The following is a 22,416-nucleotide window of genomic DNA, read 5'->3' as shown; positions in this document are numbered from 1 at the left end:
TAATTACCTGCAGTGTGCAGGAGGGCACGTAAGTTATTGAGAGCCAAGCAATCGCGAGGACCTCTCAGTGATTTAGTGATCAGCTCATAAACTTCTTTAGAGGACACCTCAAAAATCACACAATTCAAGCGTAGATTTTTCACCGCTTCCACTGCCCAGGACATTGCCAAAAGCTCAGCCTTTAGAAAGGATCGAACTCCTGAGTACGAACGCCTACTGTGAGACAAGACCTGGCCTTGGGCATTACGATTAATCCATGCAGCTCCACTAATCATAGAATCTCCATCCCAAGAGGCACCTACATTGATCTTTATTTATGTTATATATGAATATTAACTATATAAGAATTTAAAGACTACGTAAATAAAAAGTATTTTCTCAATTTGAAAATACCTTTTTCTTTTTCTCTTTCTAAATAATACATTATTAAAGATGATTTTTTTCATTTTTAATGCTTTCCTCAGATTGGAGGATCACTGAAATGGTCTAAATGAAAAAACAAGTTAGGCAGTTAGCACAACCTTAATTCAAATATCAAACCAGAACCTCGTAATCTACATTCATTGAGCTCGTCTTCGCCATCATTTGGAGAGAGAGAGAGAGAGAGAGAGAGAGAGAGAGAGAGAGAGAGAGAGAGAGAGAGAGAGAGAGAGAGAGAGAGAGAGAGAGAGAGAGAGAGAGAGAGAGAGAGAGAGAGAGAGAGAGAGAGAGAGAGAGAGAGAGAGAGAGAGAGAGAGAGAGAGAGAGAGAGAGAGAGAGAGAGAGAGAGAGAGAGAGATGATTCTTAATTCCAAAAGTCTTACTTTATATGTTTTATTTTCTGTTTTAATTTATGATTTATCTGTATAATTTTTTGTTTACAAGCTTCATTAATTTTTTTTGGGAGATTTCACGTTTACCTGATTTTTATACCATAAATAATTATTAATATAAAATATCTTCTAATTTTTAAGGACATTATTACAAATATCTTCTTTATTTAAAATGCAAAAGATCTTTTTACCTCTGCTTTTTAGATATATAAATATAAATAATTATTTCAGTGAATAACAAAACATATTATTTTTTATAGTTTTTCAAATTATACGTATTCAGATTCGAACTTTTAATAAACCATTTTTTTGTACTTTTCTGAATTTTTTTTTCAAACTTTCTTTCAAAATTCTATTTTTTTAACTTTAAAAAAAAATTATTTAAAATATTAAGTATTAATTTATATATTTATCAAAGTGTTAATCCAAAACTCCATCCTTCAAATTTAAAATTTAAGTTTAGATTAGTTAATCCTAATGTTATAAGAGTATATTTTACCTCTTTAAAAGCTAAGGGTAAATATTGTTAAGGTACATGAAAAGTGGTATTAGGAATGTGATAGTTTAAACAATTTCTCTTATTTTTATTATATTTTTAATAATATAAAACTTTAAATATTAAAATTTAAAATTTAAAATTTAATTTCAATCATTAGCTTTTTATTATTGGTTACTTTGAAAATTGAAATTTTATATATTTTGTTTTGGTTAAATTTTAAATACCTCATGATTATAAGTGTTTATTTACTTCTTTAAAACTAAAGATAAATGTGTTTAAGATAAACATGAAAAATGGTATTAGAAATGTGGTAGTTTAAGCAATTTCTCTTATTTTTTTATATTTTTGAATAATATAAAACTTTAAATATCAAAATTTAAACTTAAAATTTAATTTCAATTATTAATTGTTTATTATTGGCTATTTTGAAAATTAAAATTTTATATATTTGGTTTTGGTCAAACTTTTTTTTGAAAAAAGTTTTGGTTAAATTTTGATGGTTTTAGATTAAAAAAGCTGAACTGAAGCCGAATTATACCCTATTTTGAGTATTTATAGATATAAAATATTTGGAACTGAACCGACACGAAATCGATTGAATACCCAAACATATATGCATATTTGCATCTATGAGGTAATGTGTATGTGCCTTTTATAGTAAAATCGTTGTGCTAAATGATAGGGGTGCGCAAATATCAAATACTAGGTTAAGATCTGCGCCTTGCGCGGAATGAACATTATATATATTATATGGTTTTACATAAAATAATAAATATATATTGAATAACTAAAAGTCATTAACTATTACATATATAATTAAATTGGTGCGAACATATGATTAAATCAATTTTATTGATCCAAACAATTTTTTCTATTTGATAGGATATGTAATTAAATTTTAAATGATATTAACATACATATTGAATTTTTAATATTAATTTCTATTAAATGATGTTTCTACTCATATGATTGTTTGATTATTTGTATCTTTTATAGTAAAAACTTTAAATTATTGATAACAAAATTTTCATGGGATTAACAGTTTTAGTAATTTATATTTTTAAAAAAATTAAGTTGTCAATGATCATTCAAATCTTTTATCAAAAAAATTGTTCAGATTAAATTTCGAAACTAAAATATTTATGTATTTGATATGGTTTATATATATATATATATTAATCTTAATAATTTTTTTAATTAAAACTTTTACTTATATGATTTTGTAATCATTTGTATTTTTTCATAACAAAAATTTTAAACCATGGATCACAAAATTTGAATGTGAGACTTTTAACAGTTTTAGTAGATTATATTCATTTTTAAAAATTCAAAATATAACATATACAGAAAAATATAAATTTTAATTATATGGTTATTACGATTGTTTAATTTAGTTTAATAGTTTAAAATTAAACAAATATGATAGAAGATACAATAATTTTTATCAAATATTTATTATTCAAAATTATTAATTGCCATATATATTTTAGCCGTATTAGGCAATTCCGTAATTTTTATTTAAGGAAATTATAATGAACATTAATAATGAATTTATGGTTAGTTTAATAAAAAGTTTATTATATAATTAGATGGACCAACATATTTCTCTAATGATTTTAAGAATCATCCTAGTGATGACATGTGGCTACAAAAAGAAGTGGTAATGTTTATCAAATAATATATAGGGGATATGCGTAAAATATAAGGACTAGTGTTGCCTAATAAATGACGTAAAAAAATAGTCAATCAAGTTATGGTTTTCAAGTAGGATACTACATTTTGACCCGTGCGGGGTTATTTTTTCTAAATAATTTCATACGAAAGCAATATAAAGGTTGATCGAGTATAGCATTATGTGTGTTTAAAATACTTATAATACAATCATATATTTAATCGTGTAAATTTTGTATGTTCGTAAAATAAATATGAATTTTAAAGATGGTATTTCTAAAATGTGGGATTTTATACTCATAATAAACTACTTTGGAAATATTTTAATAGTTTTTAGTTCTATAAATTAAAGCTTTACATTTTTTTTTAAAACTATATGATTTACAATTATATTAGTTAGGGCTATGGAAAAATTCGGAATCGGAAAAATTGACTCGAATCTGATCCGATCAGAAAAAGTAGTACCAAAACAGTACTAAAATTGGTTAAATATCCGAACATGTTCAAAACTTTGGTATCTAGAGAATCGGAACTAAATCCGTTTCAACTTGAAATATTTCGGATATCTGAATATATCTGAATCAGATTTATATACTTAAATATATTAATTATCCTAAAATTTAATATATAAAAATATTTAGTATATAAGATATTTTGAAGTTGCCTAAAATAACTGAAAATATATATATTAAAAATAATTATAAAAATAGCTAATCAATAATCAAAACACCAATTATACTTAAAATATAAATTAATTCTATTCAAATATTCAAGCCAAACCAATTTATATATTAGGTTTATGTATTTTGGCATACATTATTTTAATTTATATTTAATATATTATTTTATTTTTATATTTTGAAAAATTTAAAGTATATATGAATTTAATTTTTTTTAAATAATTTATCCGGGCTATCCAAACCCAAACCGAATCCGCAATGATCCGAACCAAAATTTATAAATACATGAATGGGGCTGATATGTTTAACTTAGAATATCCAAAACCCGAATAGACATGAACCAAACGCAAATGAATACCCGAATGTCCACCCGTATTATCAGTCTTTTTTTCAAAAAATAATTTTTTTCTTAGAACATTATTATTAATTAACTAATATATACTAACATCTTTCTACATTTTATACTAATTAAACTTTTGATTCAATGAGGTTAAATTGATTATAATGTGTTTTATAATTTGGGTTTGGATAAAATAAGAATGTTATTAGTAGTGGGCAGTGAAATGTTCTCTAATAATTTTGTTTTCCTACTTGACCCATCAACATTTGGTTAAAATTTGTCAAATATTGATTAACAATATAATCAATCGATGGACCAGGAATATTTATAAAGTAAGTCAATTAGTTTAGGATGTACACAATTTTGTAGATTTGTCAATTAATTTTGGGCCCCTAGATCTTTTGAAATATTCCCAAAATGCTTAAAAGATATATTAATCGAATATGCTGAAAGTTAATGTTCCGGATTTTCTATGTAAGTCACATATGCTGAAGTTACTGCATTTTCCATAACCACAGGTTAGATTTTTAGGCAACTTCCGAAATTGGTGGGTTTAATTTATGAGATGATTATTGTAAACATGGTTTCTACATGTATTATCTATTATCGTATTAAGAAGATGGTAATTATCTGTTACACATATCCCAAAAAAATCGATTACATTCGATATATTTAAATAATTATATGAAATATAATTTTTATTTGAGAAGAAACTAACTCATACTGAAGCAATTAAGAAATCTGTTGAAACCTTGAAAAGTTTACCGTATTCATAACAAAAAAGAGTTTGTAAGAAAAAAAGAGTTTGTAATTGACTTACTAACCGCAACGACGGAGAAGAAAATGGGCGTTTCTATTTTTTCTCTCGCTATAACCTTGAATACATTTAGACCAAGACCTGTGTATCTATAGTTTTTAAAAACACAAGAGAACCAAAATAAATACAAAGACATTACACCAGAATGAAACCTCAAATCAGAATAAAAATAAGACTTTGCACTTACTTTGGACCGTCTGACTTGAAAAAGAAACGTTTAACCTTTTAAAATCCATATGTATACCCTGTCCTGAGCCTTGTCTACTGGATATGCAATATGCACTGATGACAATGTGGAGAGTTGATAAGAGTTTCTGCAATAAATCATAAACACACAGCAGACATGGAAGACAACGGTAAATCTTGAAATAAAACCCCAAACCAATTCCATTAATTTCAAGCACTTGCAAATAAAATGATGCTAATTAGAAACCAGGTTCCCCCCTTTTCTTGAAAAGATAGTCCTTATTTTTATAAGCAATCAATCTCCTTATTTATTACTAAGAGACCACCAATAAATCCAAAGCAGTTGTACACTAACCTCAATGATATGATAGAGAATTTCTTGACTCATTTATGAAAATCACCCTTCATAGATCTTGACTTGTTTATGAGAATTTTCTTGACTCTTTTATGAAAATCCCCTTCATAGATGAGTTAGTTTTTTTCTTTTGTATCGTGTGAAGTATTCATGGTTAGTTAGGAATTATTAATTGTTGCTTTATTAAGGGAAATGCAAAGCATAATACATGGTTTAGTATTGATAGAGAATATTCTCATGCTCAATTCAAATAAATAGTATTAATAATTAGTAATAAAATAAAAATGTAATGTGGTGGTAGTATTTTTCCCTAGTATTTTAATCATAAACGAAAATTGACTATTCTAGCTTTGTTTGTTCAGCTGTAATGTGATGCAATAATTAAGTGGTTCAATGTATATTTATTTAAGGTAAATAATGTCCTACGATTTGGTGGTGAATAATAATTTCTATATAGTTTAATTAATATTAAAAGATAATTTCTGGCATGAATCTGTAAAAAGATTACATGGAAATAGGAGATGGTTATCTGCTATTTATGAAAAAAAACAAAAAAAAAATTAATTGAAATCATAGGTTAAAAATAATTCAGTGGCATGAGATTGTAAATAATTCAAAACTCCAAGGACACCTCAAAAAAGGCCCTTCAGTTTTAATAGTATTGATGAGGAAAATATATGGACAAGATGAAACAGAAAAAGAACGAGTAGAAGAACACATTTATTTATTTTTATTAATCAGCATTACATAAAATTTGTCTGATCATAATCAAATTATTAGCTCTTCCGTCTTATTCACTTTGCCTGTCTAAACAATACGTTCAAAATCGGACATAGTAGAGAAATCAACTTTTTTTGTATAAACTTAATTTAGTTCAAGTAGTAGGTGAAGAGAGACACGAGGGAAGCCCCAACCAAAGAGCCAAGAGCCGGTACGACTACTGAGGCTCCGCTTGCGGCGGGTCCTGGTGCCGGAGCTCCAACTTCTGTTGCCATGACGGCGGTCATGGAAGCAGCAGCGAAAAGAACTCCGCAGGCAATCTTCTTCATCTCCATTTTTAGTTGAGACCTGAAAGGTTTTTTTTTTACTTCTTTTTTTGGTAGTTTTGTTACTTTTTTATTGTTTCTTGCAGGTCTGAAGAAAACTAGATGATGTTCACGGGGATTTATACGGGAGGTAAGTAAGTTATTTTTAGAGAAGTTATCTTTAGGTAACGATTTATAACTAAATATTAGGAAATTAACATCAATAATGTAAATTAAGGAAATTCATCGTTGAATTTTTATTTCATTGTGTGGCTTTGAGTCATTTTAGCATTATCATCCGTGTGTTACCTGGTCAAATGTATATTTTAAGTTAACTAATTTACAAACTTTTTAAGTTTTAACCAAAATATGTATACTTTCAATTTTTGAAAGAAACTAAATAGAAATGATATAGCGTATTTTTAACCAAAATTAGAAGATTGGTCTACAGTTATAGGCTTATATCATATCTACATTTAAAAAAAAAATGTATATGTCGTAATAGAAGAGGTCTCAGGTGTGCATTCACTGCATTGGTGTTGGGTATTGTTGTGAGGAATATAATAATCAGTTCTAAATAGTTTCATTGATGTTGATATTCATAGGACTGTGAAACTCTGATACCTTAACTCAAATAGATCATGCAACCATTTCGTCATTTGAAAATTTATTTACGTAAAAGTACTTGATCAGTGTGATTTCATTCGAGGCCGCTATAAACGCATGGTCCATTTTCCCCTCGATATCAAATGGTCTAATTTTTCATAGACAGATATTGCAGGTTGTTCATTCAATTTTTTTTTGGCAGTTTGTTTGTTTGTATTAAATCATACATTCGAACCACAAAGAAAAGTTGGATGGAGTTGTTCAAAAAAAAAAGTTGGATGGCGGGAAAAGAAAAAGAAAGTCTTGGGCCAAATCCAAAAAAAAATAGTTTGGGGCTGCATCTGGTCTATGTCTCAACGTCTGGAACCCAAGAACTTTACACAACAAAGTTAATAGTCTACATATGCTTTCAGGGGAGTACGATTCTAGAAACGTTTAAGGCATTCACAATCGGGGAAAGAAACATCATGGACATTTCACATTTGTAACATATAAGAATGCTCAGTGTGCTTTGTGCAACGTTTTAAACACCAAACTTTACATCCAACTTTTGAGGTTTAGAAACGTAACCATTGTACCTAGAACGTTCAAAGTTCAAACCATACAACATAAACCCTGGTGTAGTCTAAAACTGTGAGTGGTTGAAACTTAAACCCTCCCCGCGCCGGAAAACATGACACGTATATAAAACTAAGTGATATAGGTATTCTTTATTTTTTGATCAATGTAGTTGATATAGCTAGGTATTCATTGGTTAAAAGTTGTTGATAAAATGTCACTAAATATAATGAAAAGCATAGCAGATTGATATAAGAAATTGAAAATCCACTACACTATCAGAAAAAGACGAATTTAAACCGAAGTGACATCTAGTACGTGGCAATGCTATAGTGGCATCTTCAAACCATTTAGATCCATATTTGATGCTGACATATGCAGCATAGTCTGGCGGGAACATTCAACTAATTAGACATGGCCACGTTGAAAACATCGTTTTGTAGTTGAGACGTATATTATCATGTCTTTCGTGGTGGGGTTCAAACTTGCCGACACTCTAACCATTTAGTTTCCGTCCGGATTCGGTTTCCTAATTTATAATAATTAAACCTGGTTTACTAATTTTTGTTTGATTTCCTTCAAGCATTTCGAATTAATTCGTTTGGTTTTTCTGGTTTATTTTCCAACTTTTAATTCCTAATAAAGCCTCATATATAGTATCATGATAAACAATGTGAAGAAAGATAAGTTATAAATTTATTATTGTCTTTTTCTTACAACTCATGATAAACAAGCACGTCTCCGAAGCCTAGTTAAATGCAGTCGTTATCTACTGGACCAACGTTGTTTTCATGAAGAGGTCCTTTGTCATGTTTTAAAATTAATAACCTTCTTGAAAATTCGACATTTAACTATTTTTCTTTGTCTTGTAGTGTTATTTTCTCCTCTAATCTAATTAAGAAAAAAAGAAGCTAAAACCTTTGACATTACCGAAGAGTATCTAAGCCCAAATAGATCAAACTAGTTTGATACAGATCAGACCATGATTATCTTCTTTTTTGCCTAGTTCCTAAAACCCTAGATGATGTTAACTCTCTACGGTCAAGAAAGCTCGCCGGACCGCTCCAGCCGGGATGAGACGCCGGAGGCTGTCGTGAGAGACATCCACGCGCTTGCTCCAGCGTCTACTACGGTGTTGCCACCACCTCCTGCCTTGCGAGGCTATTTTTCTCCAACTAGGTCAACGACGACTTCCATAAGCGAAGGAGCTTCTTCTGGTGAAAATTTCACAACCATAAGCAGAGAGTTCAACGCTCTAGTCATCGCCGGCTCATCCATGGGAAACAACAACGAACCAACGGCTCGTGACGTCACGCAAGGTGATGAGTTGATGAGGAGTATCCACGAGGAGAGGGAAGAAGAGGAGATGAACCCATTGGCAATAGTGCCGGAGCAGTATCCGGATTCGGGTTTGGATCATGGAAGTGGAAATGAGTCGGGTCAGGTTCAGGGTCGAGCTGGGATGACGTCAGTACAAAGGGTGAAGAGGGAAGAGGTGGAAGCTAAGATAACGGCATGGCAGACGGCAAAGCTGGCTAAGATTAATAACAGGTTTAAGAGAGAAGACGCCGTTATTAACGGTCGGGTTAACGAGCAAGTCCATAAGGCCAATTCTTGGATGAAGAAAATCGAGGTGAAATTTAAATTATATTGTAGTTAAAATTGTCCATCTTAGCTACGATGATTAGAAATACAAACACCATATATGGTTAATATAGAGCATTCACGACTGATATAGACTGACGATGTATTATAGTTAGCAATATAAAAGTTGTGATTGAAAAATCTTTGGAGTCAGTCCAAATGGACAGTAAACCATTTCATTTCTGTTTCTGAAATGCAAAAAAAAAAAAAAAAACAATGAATGAGTTGTAGATAGATTGAGTTAGGTGAAGTGGGGACATAATTTTTATATAATTAATTTTTTTGCTAAATAAATTAATTTGGCATGAGATGGTCTGAAATTTGATAATTCAAGTGTTACCTGTTAATGTTCGTTTCTTGTATGTTTGCAATGTTTTTATATTATCTATTCATCTTATAAAAATCATACTACTACGTACGTGAAAACCTCTAGTATGTTCTAATAACTTACAGGTATTATGTAAACTATAGAAAATGTGGCCTAAAGCAAATTATAACTTGGTTTTGATGCATGCAGAGGAAGCTAGAGGAGAGAAAGGCCAAGGCATTGGAGAAAACACAGAACCAAGTGGCGAGAGCGCAGAGAAAAGCGGAGGAGAGGAGAGCAACAGCGGAAGCGAAGAGAGGAACGGAGGTTGCAAAAGTTGTAGAAGTTGCTAATCTCATGAGAGCCGTTGGTCGGTCTCCTTCCAAACGTTCTTGCTTCTCCTTCTCCTAGTTCTTTTCTTGATCAATCATAAACTTATATTTTTTTTTTGTTGCTAAAAACAGGATTTTACTTCCAATTATTATGTACACATAGATAAAAGATAGTACGTAGAAATACTGATTTGTGAGTATCTACCAGTTTTTAGCCACAGAATTAATCAGATAGAATAAGTACATAACTAAACAAGTATTCTATTTTATGGAAGATAGATAGGGTAACAATAGTTATAGACCCCGTCCACTAAAGGTACAAAACCTAACGTATATGATATTTTGGTGATATGGTTGAAGAGAGCGATAATCGATTGGTAGGAAGTTGAATGTTCTCAATAACATTTATCCCAACTTTTATCATATGAGATTTTTTTTTAATAGAAAATAGCACCAAAAAGCACTTTGATTAGATAAGGTATTTATAACACATAGCACCAGATTGTACATGACACATGTTAATTATGGACAAGAAGAAAATTGAAACATGACATTTCCTTTCATGTACCAAAAATAAAAGAAAGAAAAAAACCATGTAAATGATTGAAGTAAAAATTTGTTTTCTTCTTGGATATGAAAAACAAGAAAATGATCGTGATCCTATAATCGTTCTTTTATTTAGGGGTTATTTTCAGATTTGCTTGGACATTACGTAAGAAAAGACCTAAAAATAAATGATTACAGAAAGACATATCTAAAGGAAAATAAAAACAGAAATCAAGATAACAAGAAATACAGAGAGACTTCGGGAAGGAAGGACTTTTGTTTTTCCTTGTTCTGTTTTTAAACCTTCCTTCCATATCTCTCTGTATTTGATGAGAAAGAAGAACAGTTTGATATGTTTGGCTTTACGTTCATTTGATTACAAGTCTACGGTCCTTTGATTAGGGTTCTTGTTTCCTCCTTTTACGTTTTCAAGAACATTTTAATTGTATAATGGGGAATTGCTGTGGAACGGCTGGATCTTTGATTGTAAATGAAAAGCTAAAGAAAGGTTTAAAACTTGCAAATCCTTTCTCAATCGACTACGGCCACCGCCACGACGGGGAGAAGCTTGTCGTCCTCAAGGAGCCAACGGGTCGAGAGATCAAGCTGAGATACAAACTAGGTCGGGAGCTAGGTCGAGGAGAGTTCGGTGTAACGTATCTATGCACAGACAACGAGACCGGGGATGTTTTCGCGTGCAAATCCATCTTAAAGAAGAAGCTGAGAACGGCTGTGGATATAGATGACGTTAGGAGGGAAGCTGAGATCATGAGGATTATGCCTGAGCATCCGAACATCGTCACGTTGAAAGAGACTTACGAGGATGACAAAGCTGTGCATTTGGTTATGGAGCTTTGTGAAGGCGGTGAGCTTTTCGATAGGATTGTGGCTAGAGGGCATTACACGGAGAGAGCTGCAGCTTCGGTTGTTAAGACAATCATGGAAGTTGTTCAGGTACATTAGGTTTTTGATGGCAATATTGATCTACATAACATTGCTTGAGAGGCACGTCTTTGTTGTTTTTTCATAATGTGTGTTTCCGTGTTGGTTTCAGATGTGCCATAAGCATGGTGTAATGCATAGAGACCTAAAGCCTGAGAACTTCTTGTTTGCAAACAAAAAGGAAACTGCATCTTTGAAGGCCATTGATTTTGGTCTCTCTGTTTTCTTTAAACCAGGTAATGCTTTTATCTAGGATGATTGGCCAAGAAGCAATGTTTAACCTACAAGTGTTTATCTTTGCAGGTGAGAGGTTTAATGAAATCGTTGGGAGTCCTTACTACATGGCTCCTGAGGTACTAAAGCAGAGTTATGGACCAGAGATTGACATTTGGAGCGCAGGAGTAATTCTTTACATATTGCTATGTGGTGTTCCACCTTTTTGGGCAGGTTTAGCTTTGTCACACAACTTGTTTTGTGTCAGTTTTTTTTTTTTGTAGAATCATACAATGTTGATAGAGTCTTTCCTATCTTGTTTGTTTCTAGAAACTGACCATGGAGTCGCCAAAGCTATTCTTCGGTCTGTGATTGATTTCAGAAGAGACCCCTGGCCTAAAGTCTCTGCCAATGCAAAAGATCTGATCAAGAAGATGCTTCATCCTGACCCAAAGCGTCGTCTTACAGCTCAACAAGTGCTTGGTATCATCTTGCTTTCAGAATGCAGTTGTTTTTAGTATGCATATTGAATCAAAGTTAAGTAAGAGACTCCAACCATCTTTGGTTTACAGAACATCCATGGTTACAAGATGGTAAGAATGCTCCAAATGTATCATTAGGTGAAACCGTGAGAGCAAGGCTTAAGCAGTTCACAGTTATGAACAAGCTCAAGAAAAGAGCACTCAGGGTATGTAATTATCATCTCTTCTCTTGACAATTTGTATATTTTGGAAGAGCTTAAGATATTTATGTTGTGGTTTTGTTACTTTAGGTTATAGCTGAGCATTTATCGGTTGAAGAAGCATCAGGCATCAAAGAAAGATTTCAAGTGATGGACACTAGCAATAGAGGAAAGATTACCATCGAGGAGCTAAGGATCGGATTGCGTAAACTAGGAATTGTTGTTCCTCAAGATGACATTCAAATCTTGATGGACGCGGTAAGCTATTAAGCAACAAGTACTTGACCTACAAGCTATTGAGCAATAGTTACTTGACAAACAAGCTATTAAGTAATAAACTAACGTTTTTGTTGTTATACAGGGAGATGTTGACAAAGATGGATACTTAGACGTCAATGAGTTCGTAGCCATATCGGTACACATCAGAAAGATGGGCAGTGACGAGCACTTAAAGACAGCCTTTTCGTTCTTCGACCAAAACAAGAGTGGTTATATCGAAATAGAGGAGTTACGAGAAGCTTTGGCGAATGAATTTGACACAACTAGTGAAGAAGTTGTCGAAGCCATTATCCTTGATGTTGATACCAATAAGGTTAGAAACATGTTTTGTAGTGTAAAAAAAAACCTATAAACTAGACGTTTGAATGTTTTTGAACGGTACTTAACTTGTGCAGGACGGAAGAATAAGTTATGAAGAGTTTGCAACGATGATGAAAACAGGAACGGATTGGAGAAAAGCTTCGAAGCAGTTCTCGAGAGATCGGTTTAAGAATCTTAGTATCAAACTGAAGGAAGAGGGATCCTTAAATTCTAATAATTGTGATGCAGAGTAGAGCTTGGAATCCCCAACATAAATACTCAATTATTCTCAATCTCAAAAGATTAAATTGAATCTGATTCCAAAGGAAGACAAATATTTGTTCATTCTTTTGGTTTTTGTTTTTCACTTTCTCACAACATGTTAGTTTTTGACGGGTATCGATTTAAGCTCTAGGCATTTTTATATTGTTGAAAAATCGATGGATCAAGAGAAGCTCGTATGTATAGATAAATTAAAATCGTATGTGAGGACAAAATGTACCATGCAACAAATAAAATGTACAATAATTATTCAATATTCAACGTCTCTCGATTTGCTTACATTCATCCATATATAACAGCTACATCTAAATTATATCTTGTGGAAAACAAGTCGACTGAGACTGGTAACTTTTGTGGTCATTCCATAATTTATCATTTGATATTATATGATCCACTCATGAAAAAATGATATTATATGACCCACACTTATTTTAGAAGACATAAAGGCTCTAAATGGTGACCAAAGGAATGAGTGAGAATAGATAATTACTTTTCATTCCTTAAATTTGACACCATTTATAAAGAATATTTTTTTTCCAAATGTTCCTTCTCATTCCTTTTAATTTAAAGAATCACAAAGTAAAATTATTATAATTTCAAATCCGGCAAGGAATAATAGAGAATAAATGTTCTTATTATTTTGTTCTTCTTCGTTCATTTCTTCTTTGTTCCTATTATTCTTTTTGTGACATAATCCCTTTTATACTGAAAATTAATTTTTAAAAATTCTAATTTAAAATAGCATTTTCTGTCAAAAAATATTTGAAATTGAACGCAACGAAACAAACTCTTTATCCTATAGATTACCACTCGTTTGGTGATATAGGTTGTAACTGGTAAAACAATAAGAAATTGATAGAATGAAAATAAATGGAATGATAAGAATGAAATACAATAGATGGAATTTGTTTTGGTATCATTCCTCTTTGTATTTATCTATAAGAATCATAACCAAATTTGTTTTGGTATCATTCCTCTTTGTATTTATCTATTTTTGAGGAATTGATGGAATGAGTATTCCATTCCATTCATGTCAAATAGTAATTTTTTTTTTGAATTAATAGAATATGACATTGTACATCATTCCATTCCAAAAATCAACAATCGAGTTACAACCATAATATTTATCTCTTTGTCTATTTCTGGTCAACATATTGATTTCTTTGTTAAAAATTGATTTTCTATGATAGTGGAGATTGATTACTGTTCGAGATTGGGAAAGGTTTGTTCTGGATGCTTCATGTGCTGACAGTTTTAGACTGATTACTATTTTTTTAGACTAATAGAATAGATTTTTAACATAATATGTATTGTGTATTTTGTTATTCTACCTATAGTATCAACACCACAACTATTACGGTTGTCTCATCATCCTATCGGCATGTTCTACACACTGTTACCGTTCATTATTTCCTCATCTTTTCAACCAATTTTTAATCCTCAAGTAAAAATAACCATAATCAATTATTCTGTACTATTTGTGTAATAAATATAGTACAATATGATTTTGTAAATCGTTTTTGATGTACGCCACACAAAAGAGCATCTGGTCAATTTCTATGTGAAATTATCAGATCCAAGCTTCACTTTATTACATAGTCATTTGGTGAATATTTTGCCTCAATATGAATATCTCAAAAATTCACCCAAAGAAAAAGAAGAAGAACGATAAATAGTTAAGAAAAAAATTAGTCTCAATTTCCTTCTCGACTCTCTTCTCACTTCGACCTGCAAGTTGCATCACTGCGAACAGAATCAAAACAGACGCTCTAATTGTCCTTGCTTTCGATCGAAGAAGCGTTGTGTAGGTGTATGAACGCCTCCAAAATTATAAGTTATTGGAAGAAATTGCTCTATGAAGAGCATCAGCTCACTCTGGAGCTGCTACTCGATGATCTTTGACGAAATTGCCTTCTCCTTTGCCGCCGTATCCACTTGTAGTGTCGAGGTAATTGAACTCCCCTTTGGAGCTTTTTTGTTTTTTTTTTTATATAATATTCTCATCGTCGTTTCGATTGCTCGCAAATACGAGTTGCTCTCAGCCGCTCTACACACATTGATCATCAATGTCTTCCTGATGGTGTTCGTGTTCATGGATACGACGGCTAACAGAAACGATAATAATGGAGTCGCGGCAGCTCCGCCATCCGGCACAACGGTCGGTGATACGACTGAGGATCTACGGCGTAACTTTCCTGATGTACCTATTAGTTAAGGCATTCAGCTGCCGATGCCATCGCTGGTATCCGTTCAGTAGATACGTTGACGAGATCTCTTTGGCTTTTGGTGTCCTTTCCATGATATCTTTGATCTCCACAATAACAACGTACAAATTCATAGAGTTTGCTGTTGGTCCGGTTATGGGTATACTCCTTATGTGTATATTATTCATAAAGATTTTCATATATGTGTGTGTATATGTGCGCACGGACACCATTTTCCATATTTAAAACAATCTAATCAAAGAATTCAACTATAATTAACTTTGGTCCAATAATTAATTCTATTTGAATTTCTGTTTTAAGAATATACTAAATACATTTTAAATGATGTTTGTCTGTGGGATATCCGTATATGGATGGACATATTGGATGTATAAATTAGATCCTTATCCAAATGCTCGTGTGAAGATTTGGATAATGGATGGACATAGGATACATGAGATATAGATTATGTTTAAAATGTGAAGTATTATATTATTTTTTGCTGTGGTATGAGATTAATAGTATGTATAGGAGATAACATATATTATATAGTATGTATCCAAAGAATACAAGTTTCCTGAACTGTTTTGCAAGCACTCAATATAAAAAAAAAATCATTTGGGTTCAATAATATTACATTTAAATATTGAGTAACACCAAACTTTGAAATCTCTTAAGCGTGAATTATAACATAAGATCTCTAAAAAAAACAATGGACATGTTGAATCCTATACATCACATAATTTTTTTCAAAGGATGAACAAGAACCTATAATTAAGGAAACTTATAGCAACGACCAGGAAAGTTTCCAAGAAGTCATGCTTTCGTCCATACCTTCGAGTCTTTCAAGCAAGCTTTACACATGCTTTATGATATATCTGTATGATGTAAATACGTTTCCATTTTATGTACGTCTATTAGATGATCTATATTATATATTTTGCATAGTCGATAATTACCTACTGTGCATTACAAAATCTGAGGTTCATGCATGATTCTTAACTCTCCAGTTTTTACTGTTCAATTACATGTTAAATGGCATTGAAATTTGACCACGTGTTAATTTCAAATACTGCACAGACTAAAAATCCTCTTTGACAAAAAAAGAAAAACCTAAAAAATTTCAGCTAAAACATGAACATTTATTCAACGGGAAACACATGTTCACATATGTATGTTCTTAAATCTTAACTCAATCAAGTCTCACGTGCTGCGCCTAACTTGGCAGCCATACGCAATTTGTGTGCCGCAGAACTATGTTTGAAATGTACGTACGTAGTTTTCTTTGGTGCATTTGTGTTTCCATTTTTTCTTCGTTGAGGGTGTAAAAGGTCAGATTAATGATTTGATTGATATCCATGCATTAATAAACCGATTTACGTGGGTGATGGGAACAGCAAAAAATATGCATTTTTAGTAGCCAATAACGGCCCGACTTGACAAACAAACAAACAAACAGAAAGTCTAATACATATGACGTTGATATTTTGACTATGTAATTAAACGCCAAATTTCATTCTTTCAATACAAGCAATGAGATCAAAACGGAAGAAAATGCGGCAGTCACATGATCGGTAGTTATCGCCTTTCCAACTTGAACATTCACGAACATATAAGTTCGTTATGCACCAGCAAAAACATTTAAAAGTTGCATTTTTTTTTCTTTGCAAAAATTACGCATATCTGTATAGTACACGAAATTACGACTGTTCTTTTATTTCCAATAACACCTGTTTTGTATTATGTATCTTGCACGTAAATTCGAATTTGAGAATATATAACATATGAGTTTATATTATATATTTCCTATTTTAGCCTTTTTTTTGTTTATATCCTTTTATAGTTATTAAACATATATATATATATATATAAGGTAAAACTACACATCATGCCGTCTGCTATGAAAAGATATAGAAAACTGGACAGTGATTCTTGATTGATGATGATACTCATGTGACTGCCATGGTGAACCATATATACTAATATTAATTGTTACAAGAACTCATAGCTGCATCATAAACCCGTCGTTTGTCACAATAATTTTCTTCGGTGTATGTTCAATTCACAACTTGAAACTCAATTTTCTTGAAAAAACATGTACCAATAACAATAAAAAACTTCCAATTGCCTTAAATCATTAAGCGATGTTTCTTGCAGAAAATACAATAAGCATCGTCTCACTAAGAGACAACATAAATCAATAAATAAATAAACAAGAGAGAGTAAAAGTATGAAACTCTAATGAAAGAAAAATATATAGACTATATAGCCTAAAGTACAATCTCAATTTCAGTCCATACCTCAAACTCATTCAAGCTTAAGAAACCAAACTTTTACTGTTCCTTTTGATTGTCTATAAATACACGTTCGTCGACACAACAATTTCAAAAACAAACTAACATAAAGACAAGAATCACAAACATCAAACATTTCTCAATCTACCCCCCAAAAACGACTTGTATTCCATACCAACATTAATGGCTCGTTGTTGCCAACTTTTAGCCGGGTTCCTATTATGGGCTCTTTTGATGCTCTCATGGTGCGAAGCTTCAAGAAGCAGCATTAATGGATATGATCATCATCATTCTTATGGAAATTTCAAATCCAATAGCTTAATAAAGCGAAGAGATGATGGTACACGTTTGAAAAGCTTTGCACGAGTCTCTTCGCGGCCTCCAACCACCGTTAGTGTTTCTGATTTTGGAGCTAAAGGAGATGGAAAAACCGATGACACGCAGGTATATATGCATATACACGTACTTCCTAGGATCATATCCATATATTATTTATCTTAGTTATAACATCCAAAAATATGTACATGGCTTCTAAATATAAACTCATGAGACGGTCATGTATACAACTTTACGTTGTTTGTGCTAATGATCCTTGCATGCATGCATATCAGGCGTTCGTGAATGCATGGAATAAAGCATGTTCTTCAATTGGAGCTGTTAATCTCTTAGTTCCTGAAGGGAAGACTTACTTCCTCAAGTCTATTCGATTAAATGGTCCATGCAAATCAATCATTACCGTTCAGGTGAAGTACATAGTTGACTACTTGTACTATATATGATCACATATAAGGATTTGAATATATTAATTAAATGAGCGTTTGCTGAATGGAACTACAGATCTTCGGAACATTATCGGCATCTCAAAAACGATCAGACTACAAAGATATCACCAAATGGATTACGTTTGATAGCGTTAACAGTCTGTATGTAGATGGTGGAGCCACCGGAACTGTCAACGGAAACGGCGAAACGTGGTGGCAAAACTCATGCAAACGGAACGAAGCTCAGGTGTGTGTGTGTATGTAAATGTTTCATTTAATGAATACTAGATTTTGACACGCGCTTTCAAAGCGCAGGTTTATTATTATTTTTTTTCAATTGACAAATATTTAGTAAATGTCATATTTTCATATATTTGTGTTTTATTTTATAAAAGACTTAAACTTTTTATCTTTATTTATCGTATTTCATTTTAAATGACTATTTATATTTAAAAAAATTAAACTTTATTTCTTTAATGAATTAAGTTGGTATAATTAATTTTATTATGTGGTTAATATTTTAATAAAAAAGTTATATACTTTTAATAAATATTTATACTTTTCAATGAAAAAATTCAATTTTTTATGAATGCTTAAATTATATTAAGAAAAGAAAAAAAATAATAATTAAGAATAGTTGAAAAAATTATTATTTGAACTTGGACTCAATGGCCCAAAGGAAAAAAAAATGTGAGAATTGGATCTGATTTCTTAATCGACCCAAATGGCCCAAGAGAGATCTGATGTGGGCTGGATCCAAAAAAAAAAGGCCCAATATAGATGTATTATTAATATTACTTGATTGTTTTTAATGAAACATGCAATGTTATTAAATAAAATGGCAGGTTAAGGTAAAAAGGACAATATGATCCTGTTTTAATAGTATAGATACATCCGCATGTCATCTTTATAATACAATCGATTTATTGAAGATATTGACACTCTTTTTTTTTTAATCATTTTGTTATATGAAGCCATGCACAAACGCACCAACGGTACGTTTTACGATTATTTCATATACAGTATAATGATGGTTTTGATCATAACTGGGTAACTAAGTTATATATTATTTATACGCAGACTCTTACTTTCTACAACTTGAAGAATTTGAGAGTGAATAATCTGAGGGTGAGAAATGCGCAACAGATTCAGATTTCGATTGAGAAATGCTCCAACGTCCAGGTCTCAAATGTTGAGGTCACTGCGCCTGCTGATAGTCCTAACACCGATGGTATACACATCACTAACAGCCAAAACATTCAAATCTCCAAATCCACCATTGGAACAAGTTATTATCATATCTATTTACATCCCCATGATTAGAAAGAGTTGCTTGCATATCAAGGAACCTAAAGTTTAGAGGATTTATCATTTTAATTTATGGAGTTTGGTCTTAATGATAGGTGATGATTGTATATCTATTGAAACTGGATCACAAAATGTTAATATCAATGATTTAACTTGTGGTCCCGGTCACGGCATCAGGTATCAATGAATTATTTTCAGTTTATATACCTAAATGTTTTCAACCGTAATCATTTAAAATTTATGAACATTTGATCTTTTTTTTTGGAATATGAACAGCATTGGGAGTTTAGGAGATGACAATTCAAAGGCATTTGTATCAGGTGTGACTGTGGATGGTGCTAAGCTTTCTGGTACAGACAATGGAGTTAGGATCAAAACTTACCAGGTGAACGTCACAAACAAGCCCTTTCCGTCTAGACTAGCCTTCTCACATTTCCCACACTTTGTTTCTAATTTGCTACTTATTAACCTATTCAATTCAGGGAGGGTCAGGAACTGCTAGCGATATCATATTCCAGAACATTCAGATGGACAATGTGAAGAATCCAATCATAATCGACCAAGATTATTGCGACAAGAGCAAATGCACCGAACAGGTTTGCTCGAATCTGATGAAAACTTCTTAAACTCATGGTAATAGATATTTTTGGATGTAACCACTATACTACATATATTTTCAGACATCTGCGGTCGAAGTGAAGAACGTGGTGTACCGGAACATAAGTGGCACAAGCGCATCGGACATAGCAATAACGTTGAACTGTAGCAAGAACTATCCATGCCAAGGGATTGTGCTTGACAAAGTGAACATTAAGGGAGGAAAAGGAAGCTGCAGCAATGCTAATGTGATGGATAAAGGCATTGTTTTCCCTCAATGCAAATCCACTTAATTAATTAGACCAACCAAACACACATACAAATACACATAGCTACAGAGTATACAATAGTATGCTATATACACATATACTTGTGGATATTGAATTAGTTAAAAGAAACATTGTCTAATTATGAAACATAGTATAGGAATATACACATAAACAACATGTTCAAGAGATTTTATTGTTTTATTGTATACTACTACATATACTATTGGTGTGTGTAAAATTAATGAATAAAAAGTTACGTTTTTAAGTTGATATGGACCTGAATGATGGTATTCTTTGTTGTGATTAAGTATGATGTGTAACTCAGTATTTTAATTTTTTTTGGGTCAAAACTCAATATTTTAATTTAAAGACATGAAAAATGAAACCTAATTGGTCAGTTCTGTTACTCTTTAACATGATCTGATCACCAAAAAGTTATGTTACTTGACCAAAGCGTCTCATTGTTTTAAAAGCCGGGCCGATGATTTAAGAGGCCCATTATCAGTGTTACAAAACAAGCCCTGACAAGGCCTTTAGAAACCCTAGAATCCTTATGTTAACATATATAAGACAAGACCTAAGGGTTTTCGCTACCTTACTCTAAACACTCACATCGCAGCAACTCAAAAACTCTCGACAAAATGGCGGAACGTGGCGGAGAACGCGGCGCCGAGCGAGGTGGAGACCGTGGTGGCTTCGGTCGTGGATTCGGAGGAGGTCGCGGCGACCGCGGTGGCCGCGGCGGTCCGAGAGGACGCGGCGGCAGACGCGGAGGCCGTCCCACCGAGGAGGAGAAATGGACTCCGGTGACCAAGCTCGGCCGTCTCGTGCAAGCCGGAAAGATCCAGAAGCTCGAGCAGATCTACCTCCACTCCCTCCCCGTCAAGGAGTACCAGATCATCGACCTCCTCGTTGGCCCAACTCTAAAAGACGAGGTGATGAAGATCATGCCGGTTCAGAAGCAGACAAGGGCTGGTCAGAGGACGAGGTTCAAGGCCTTCGTCGTCGTCGGGGACACGAACGGGCACGTGGGATTGGGTGTGAAGTGCTCCAAGGAGGTTGCTACGGCGATTAGAGGAGGGATTATATTGGCGAAGCTGTCGGTGATTCCGGTGAGGAGAGGATACTGGGGGAACAAGATTGGGAAGCCGCATACGGTTCCTTGTAAGGTTACGGGGAAGTGTGGGTCCGTGACGGTGAGGATGGTGCCGGCTCCGAGAGGTGCGGGGATTGTGGCGGCTAGGGTTCCTAAGAAGGTGCTTCAGTTCGCTGGGATTGATGACGTGTTCACTTCTTCCAGGGGGTCTACTAAAACTCTTGGAAACTTCGTTAAGGTTTGGACTTTGTTTCTTTACTGGGCCTAGCCCATTGGGCTCCAAAATTTTAGAAATCTAGTCCCCCAAATGCTAATATAGATGAGGTAGTTAGAATTGTGATTGAATGATTTGTTTTGTGTTATTGCTAGTTACAGTATAACATCCGTTATGTATAAGATTTTAGTATTTTTTTTGTTGTTATATTGAGTTTTTGAATCATTCACTGAATAAACATCATGTGTATTTTGCAGGCTACGTTTGATTGTCTACAGAAGACGTATGGATTCCTGACACCAGAGTTCTGGAAAGAGACGAGCTTCAAAAAATCACCGTACCAGGAGTACACTGATTTGCTGGCCGAGAAGGGAACTAAGAAACTCATCACAGAGGTTGAAGACCAACAAGCCTCCTCCTAAATCCCCCGATTATCCTTGATTTTGGTCGTCGAACTTTGCTGGATTGCATCTTATGTTTCTTTTCAATTTTATGGATGGATAATGTTTTAGCTCTTTTTGTTTTGTTTTCAAATCAAAACCAGTTTCTTTTTAAAAAATTCACATTTGTTCCAATTTTAATTTTTTTTTCCTACCT

At 32.9% G+C, this 22,416-nt stretch overlaps 4 protein-coding genes and 1 long non-coding RNA gene across 5 annotated transcripts; all 5 read left to right on the top strand.

The window, feature by feature from the left end:
• The first annotated feature begins 6,314 nt into the window (after positions 1 to 6,314).
• LOC111215510 lies at positions 6,315 to 7,706 on the top strand. Its single transcript, XR_002664404.2, has 2 exons — positions 6,315 to 6,536; positions 7,158 to 7,706. It is a non-coding gene; the product is annotated as an uncharacterized LOC111215510 (long non-coding RNA).
• Positions 7,707 to 8,405: 699 nt separating this feature from the next.
• LOC106450644 (remorin 4.2) lies at positions 8,406 to 10,032 on the top strand. The gene is made up of 2 exons (XM_013892346.3): positions 8,406 to 9,182; positions 9,711 to 10,032. The coding sequence occupies exons 1-2, from the start codon at positions 8,571 to 8,573 to the stop codon at positions 9,909 to 9,911; spliced, it is 813 nt and encodes a 270-aa protein (XP_013747800.2). The 5' UTR covers positions 8,406 to 8,570; the 3' UTR covers positions 9,912 to 10,032.
• A 217-nt stretch (positions 10,033 to 10,249) lies between these two features.
• Positions 10,250 to 13,225, top strand: LOC106454505 (calcium-dependent protein kinase 14). Its single transcript, XM_013896624.3, has 8 exons — positions 10,250 to 11,332; positions 11,433 to 11,556; positions 11,624 to 11,767; positions 11,864 to 12,016; positions 12,106 to 12,221; positions 12,306 to 12,473; positions 12,577 to 12,807; positions 12,890 to 13,225. Exons 1-8 carry the CDS (start codon positions 10,829 to 10,831, stop codon positions 13,046 to 13,048), a joined length of 1,599 nt encoding a protein of 532 aa, XP_013752078.1. The 5' UTR covers positions 10,250 to 10,828; the 3' UTR covers positions 13,049 to 13,225.
• A 4,382-nt stretch (positions 13,226 to 17,607) lies between these two features.
• LOC106454506 (polygalacturonase ADPG2) lies at positions 17,608 to 20,779 on the top strand. The gene is made up of 9 exons (XM_013896625.3): positions 17,608 to 18,018; positions 18,186 to 18,317; positions 18,412 to 18,582; positions 19,310 to 19,330; positions 19,416 to 19,623; positions 19,739 to 19,820; positions 19,920 to 20,028; positions 20,126 to 20,239; positions 20,324 to 20,779. The coding sequence occupies exons 1-9, from the start codon at positions 17,758 to 17,760 to the stop codon at positions 20,531 to 20,533; spliced, it is 1,308 nt and encodes a 435-aa protein (XP_013752079.2). The 5' UTR covers positions 17,608 to 17,757; the 3' UTR covers positions 20,534 to 20,779.
• A 320-nt stretch (positions 20,780 to 21,099) lies between these two features.
• On the top strand, positions 21,100 to 22,394 carry LOC106450645 (40S ribosomal protein S2-3). Its single transcript, XM_013892347.3, has 2 exons — positions 21,100 to 21,843; positions 22,077 to 22,394. Exons 1-2 carry the CDS (start codon positions 21,151 to 21,153, stop codon positions 22,239 to 22,241), a joined length of 858 nt encoding a protein of 285 aa, XP_013747801.2. The 5' UTR covers positions 21,100 to 21,150; the 3' UTR covers positions 22,242 to 22,394.
• Positions 22,395 to 22,416: the final 22 nt, after the last annotated feature.

The sequence above is a fragment of the Brassica napus genome, chromosome A5, assembly GCF_020379485.1.
Source record: "Brassica napus cultivar Da-Ae chromosome A5, Da-Ae, whole genome shotgun sequence".
Lineage (NCBI taxonomy): Eukaryota > Viridiplantae > Streptophyta > Magnoliopsida > Brassicales > Brassicaceae > Brassica > Brassica napus.
This window is presented reverse-complemented; position numbering and strand designations above follow the sequence as displayed.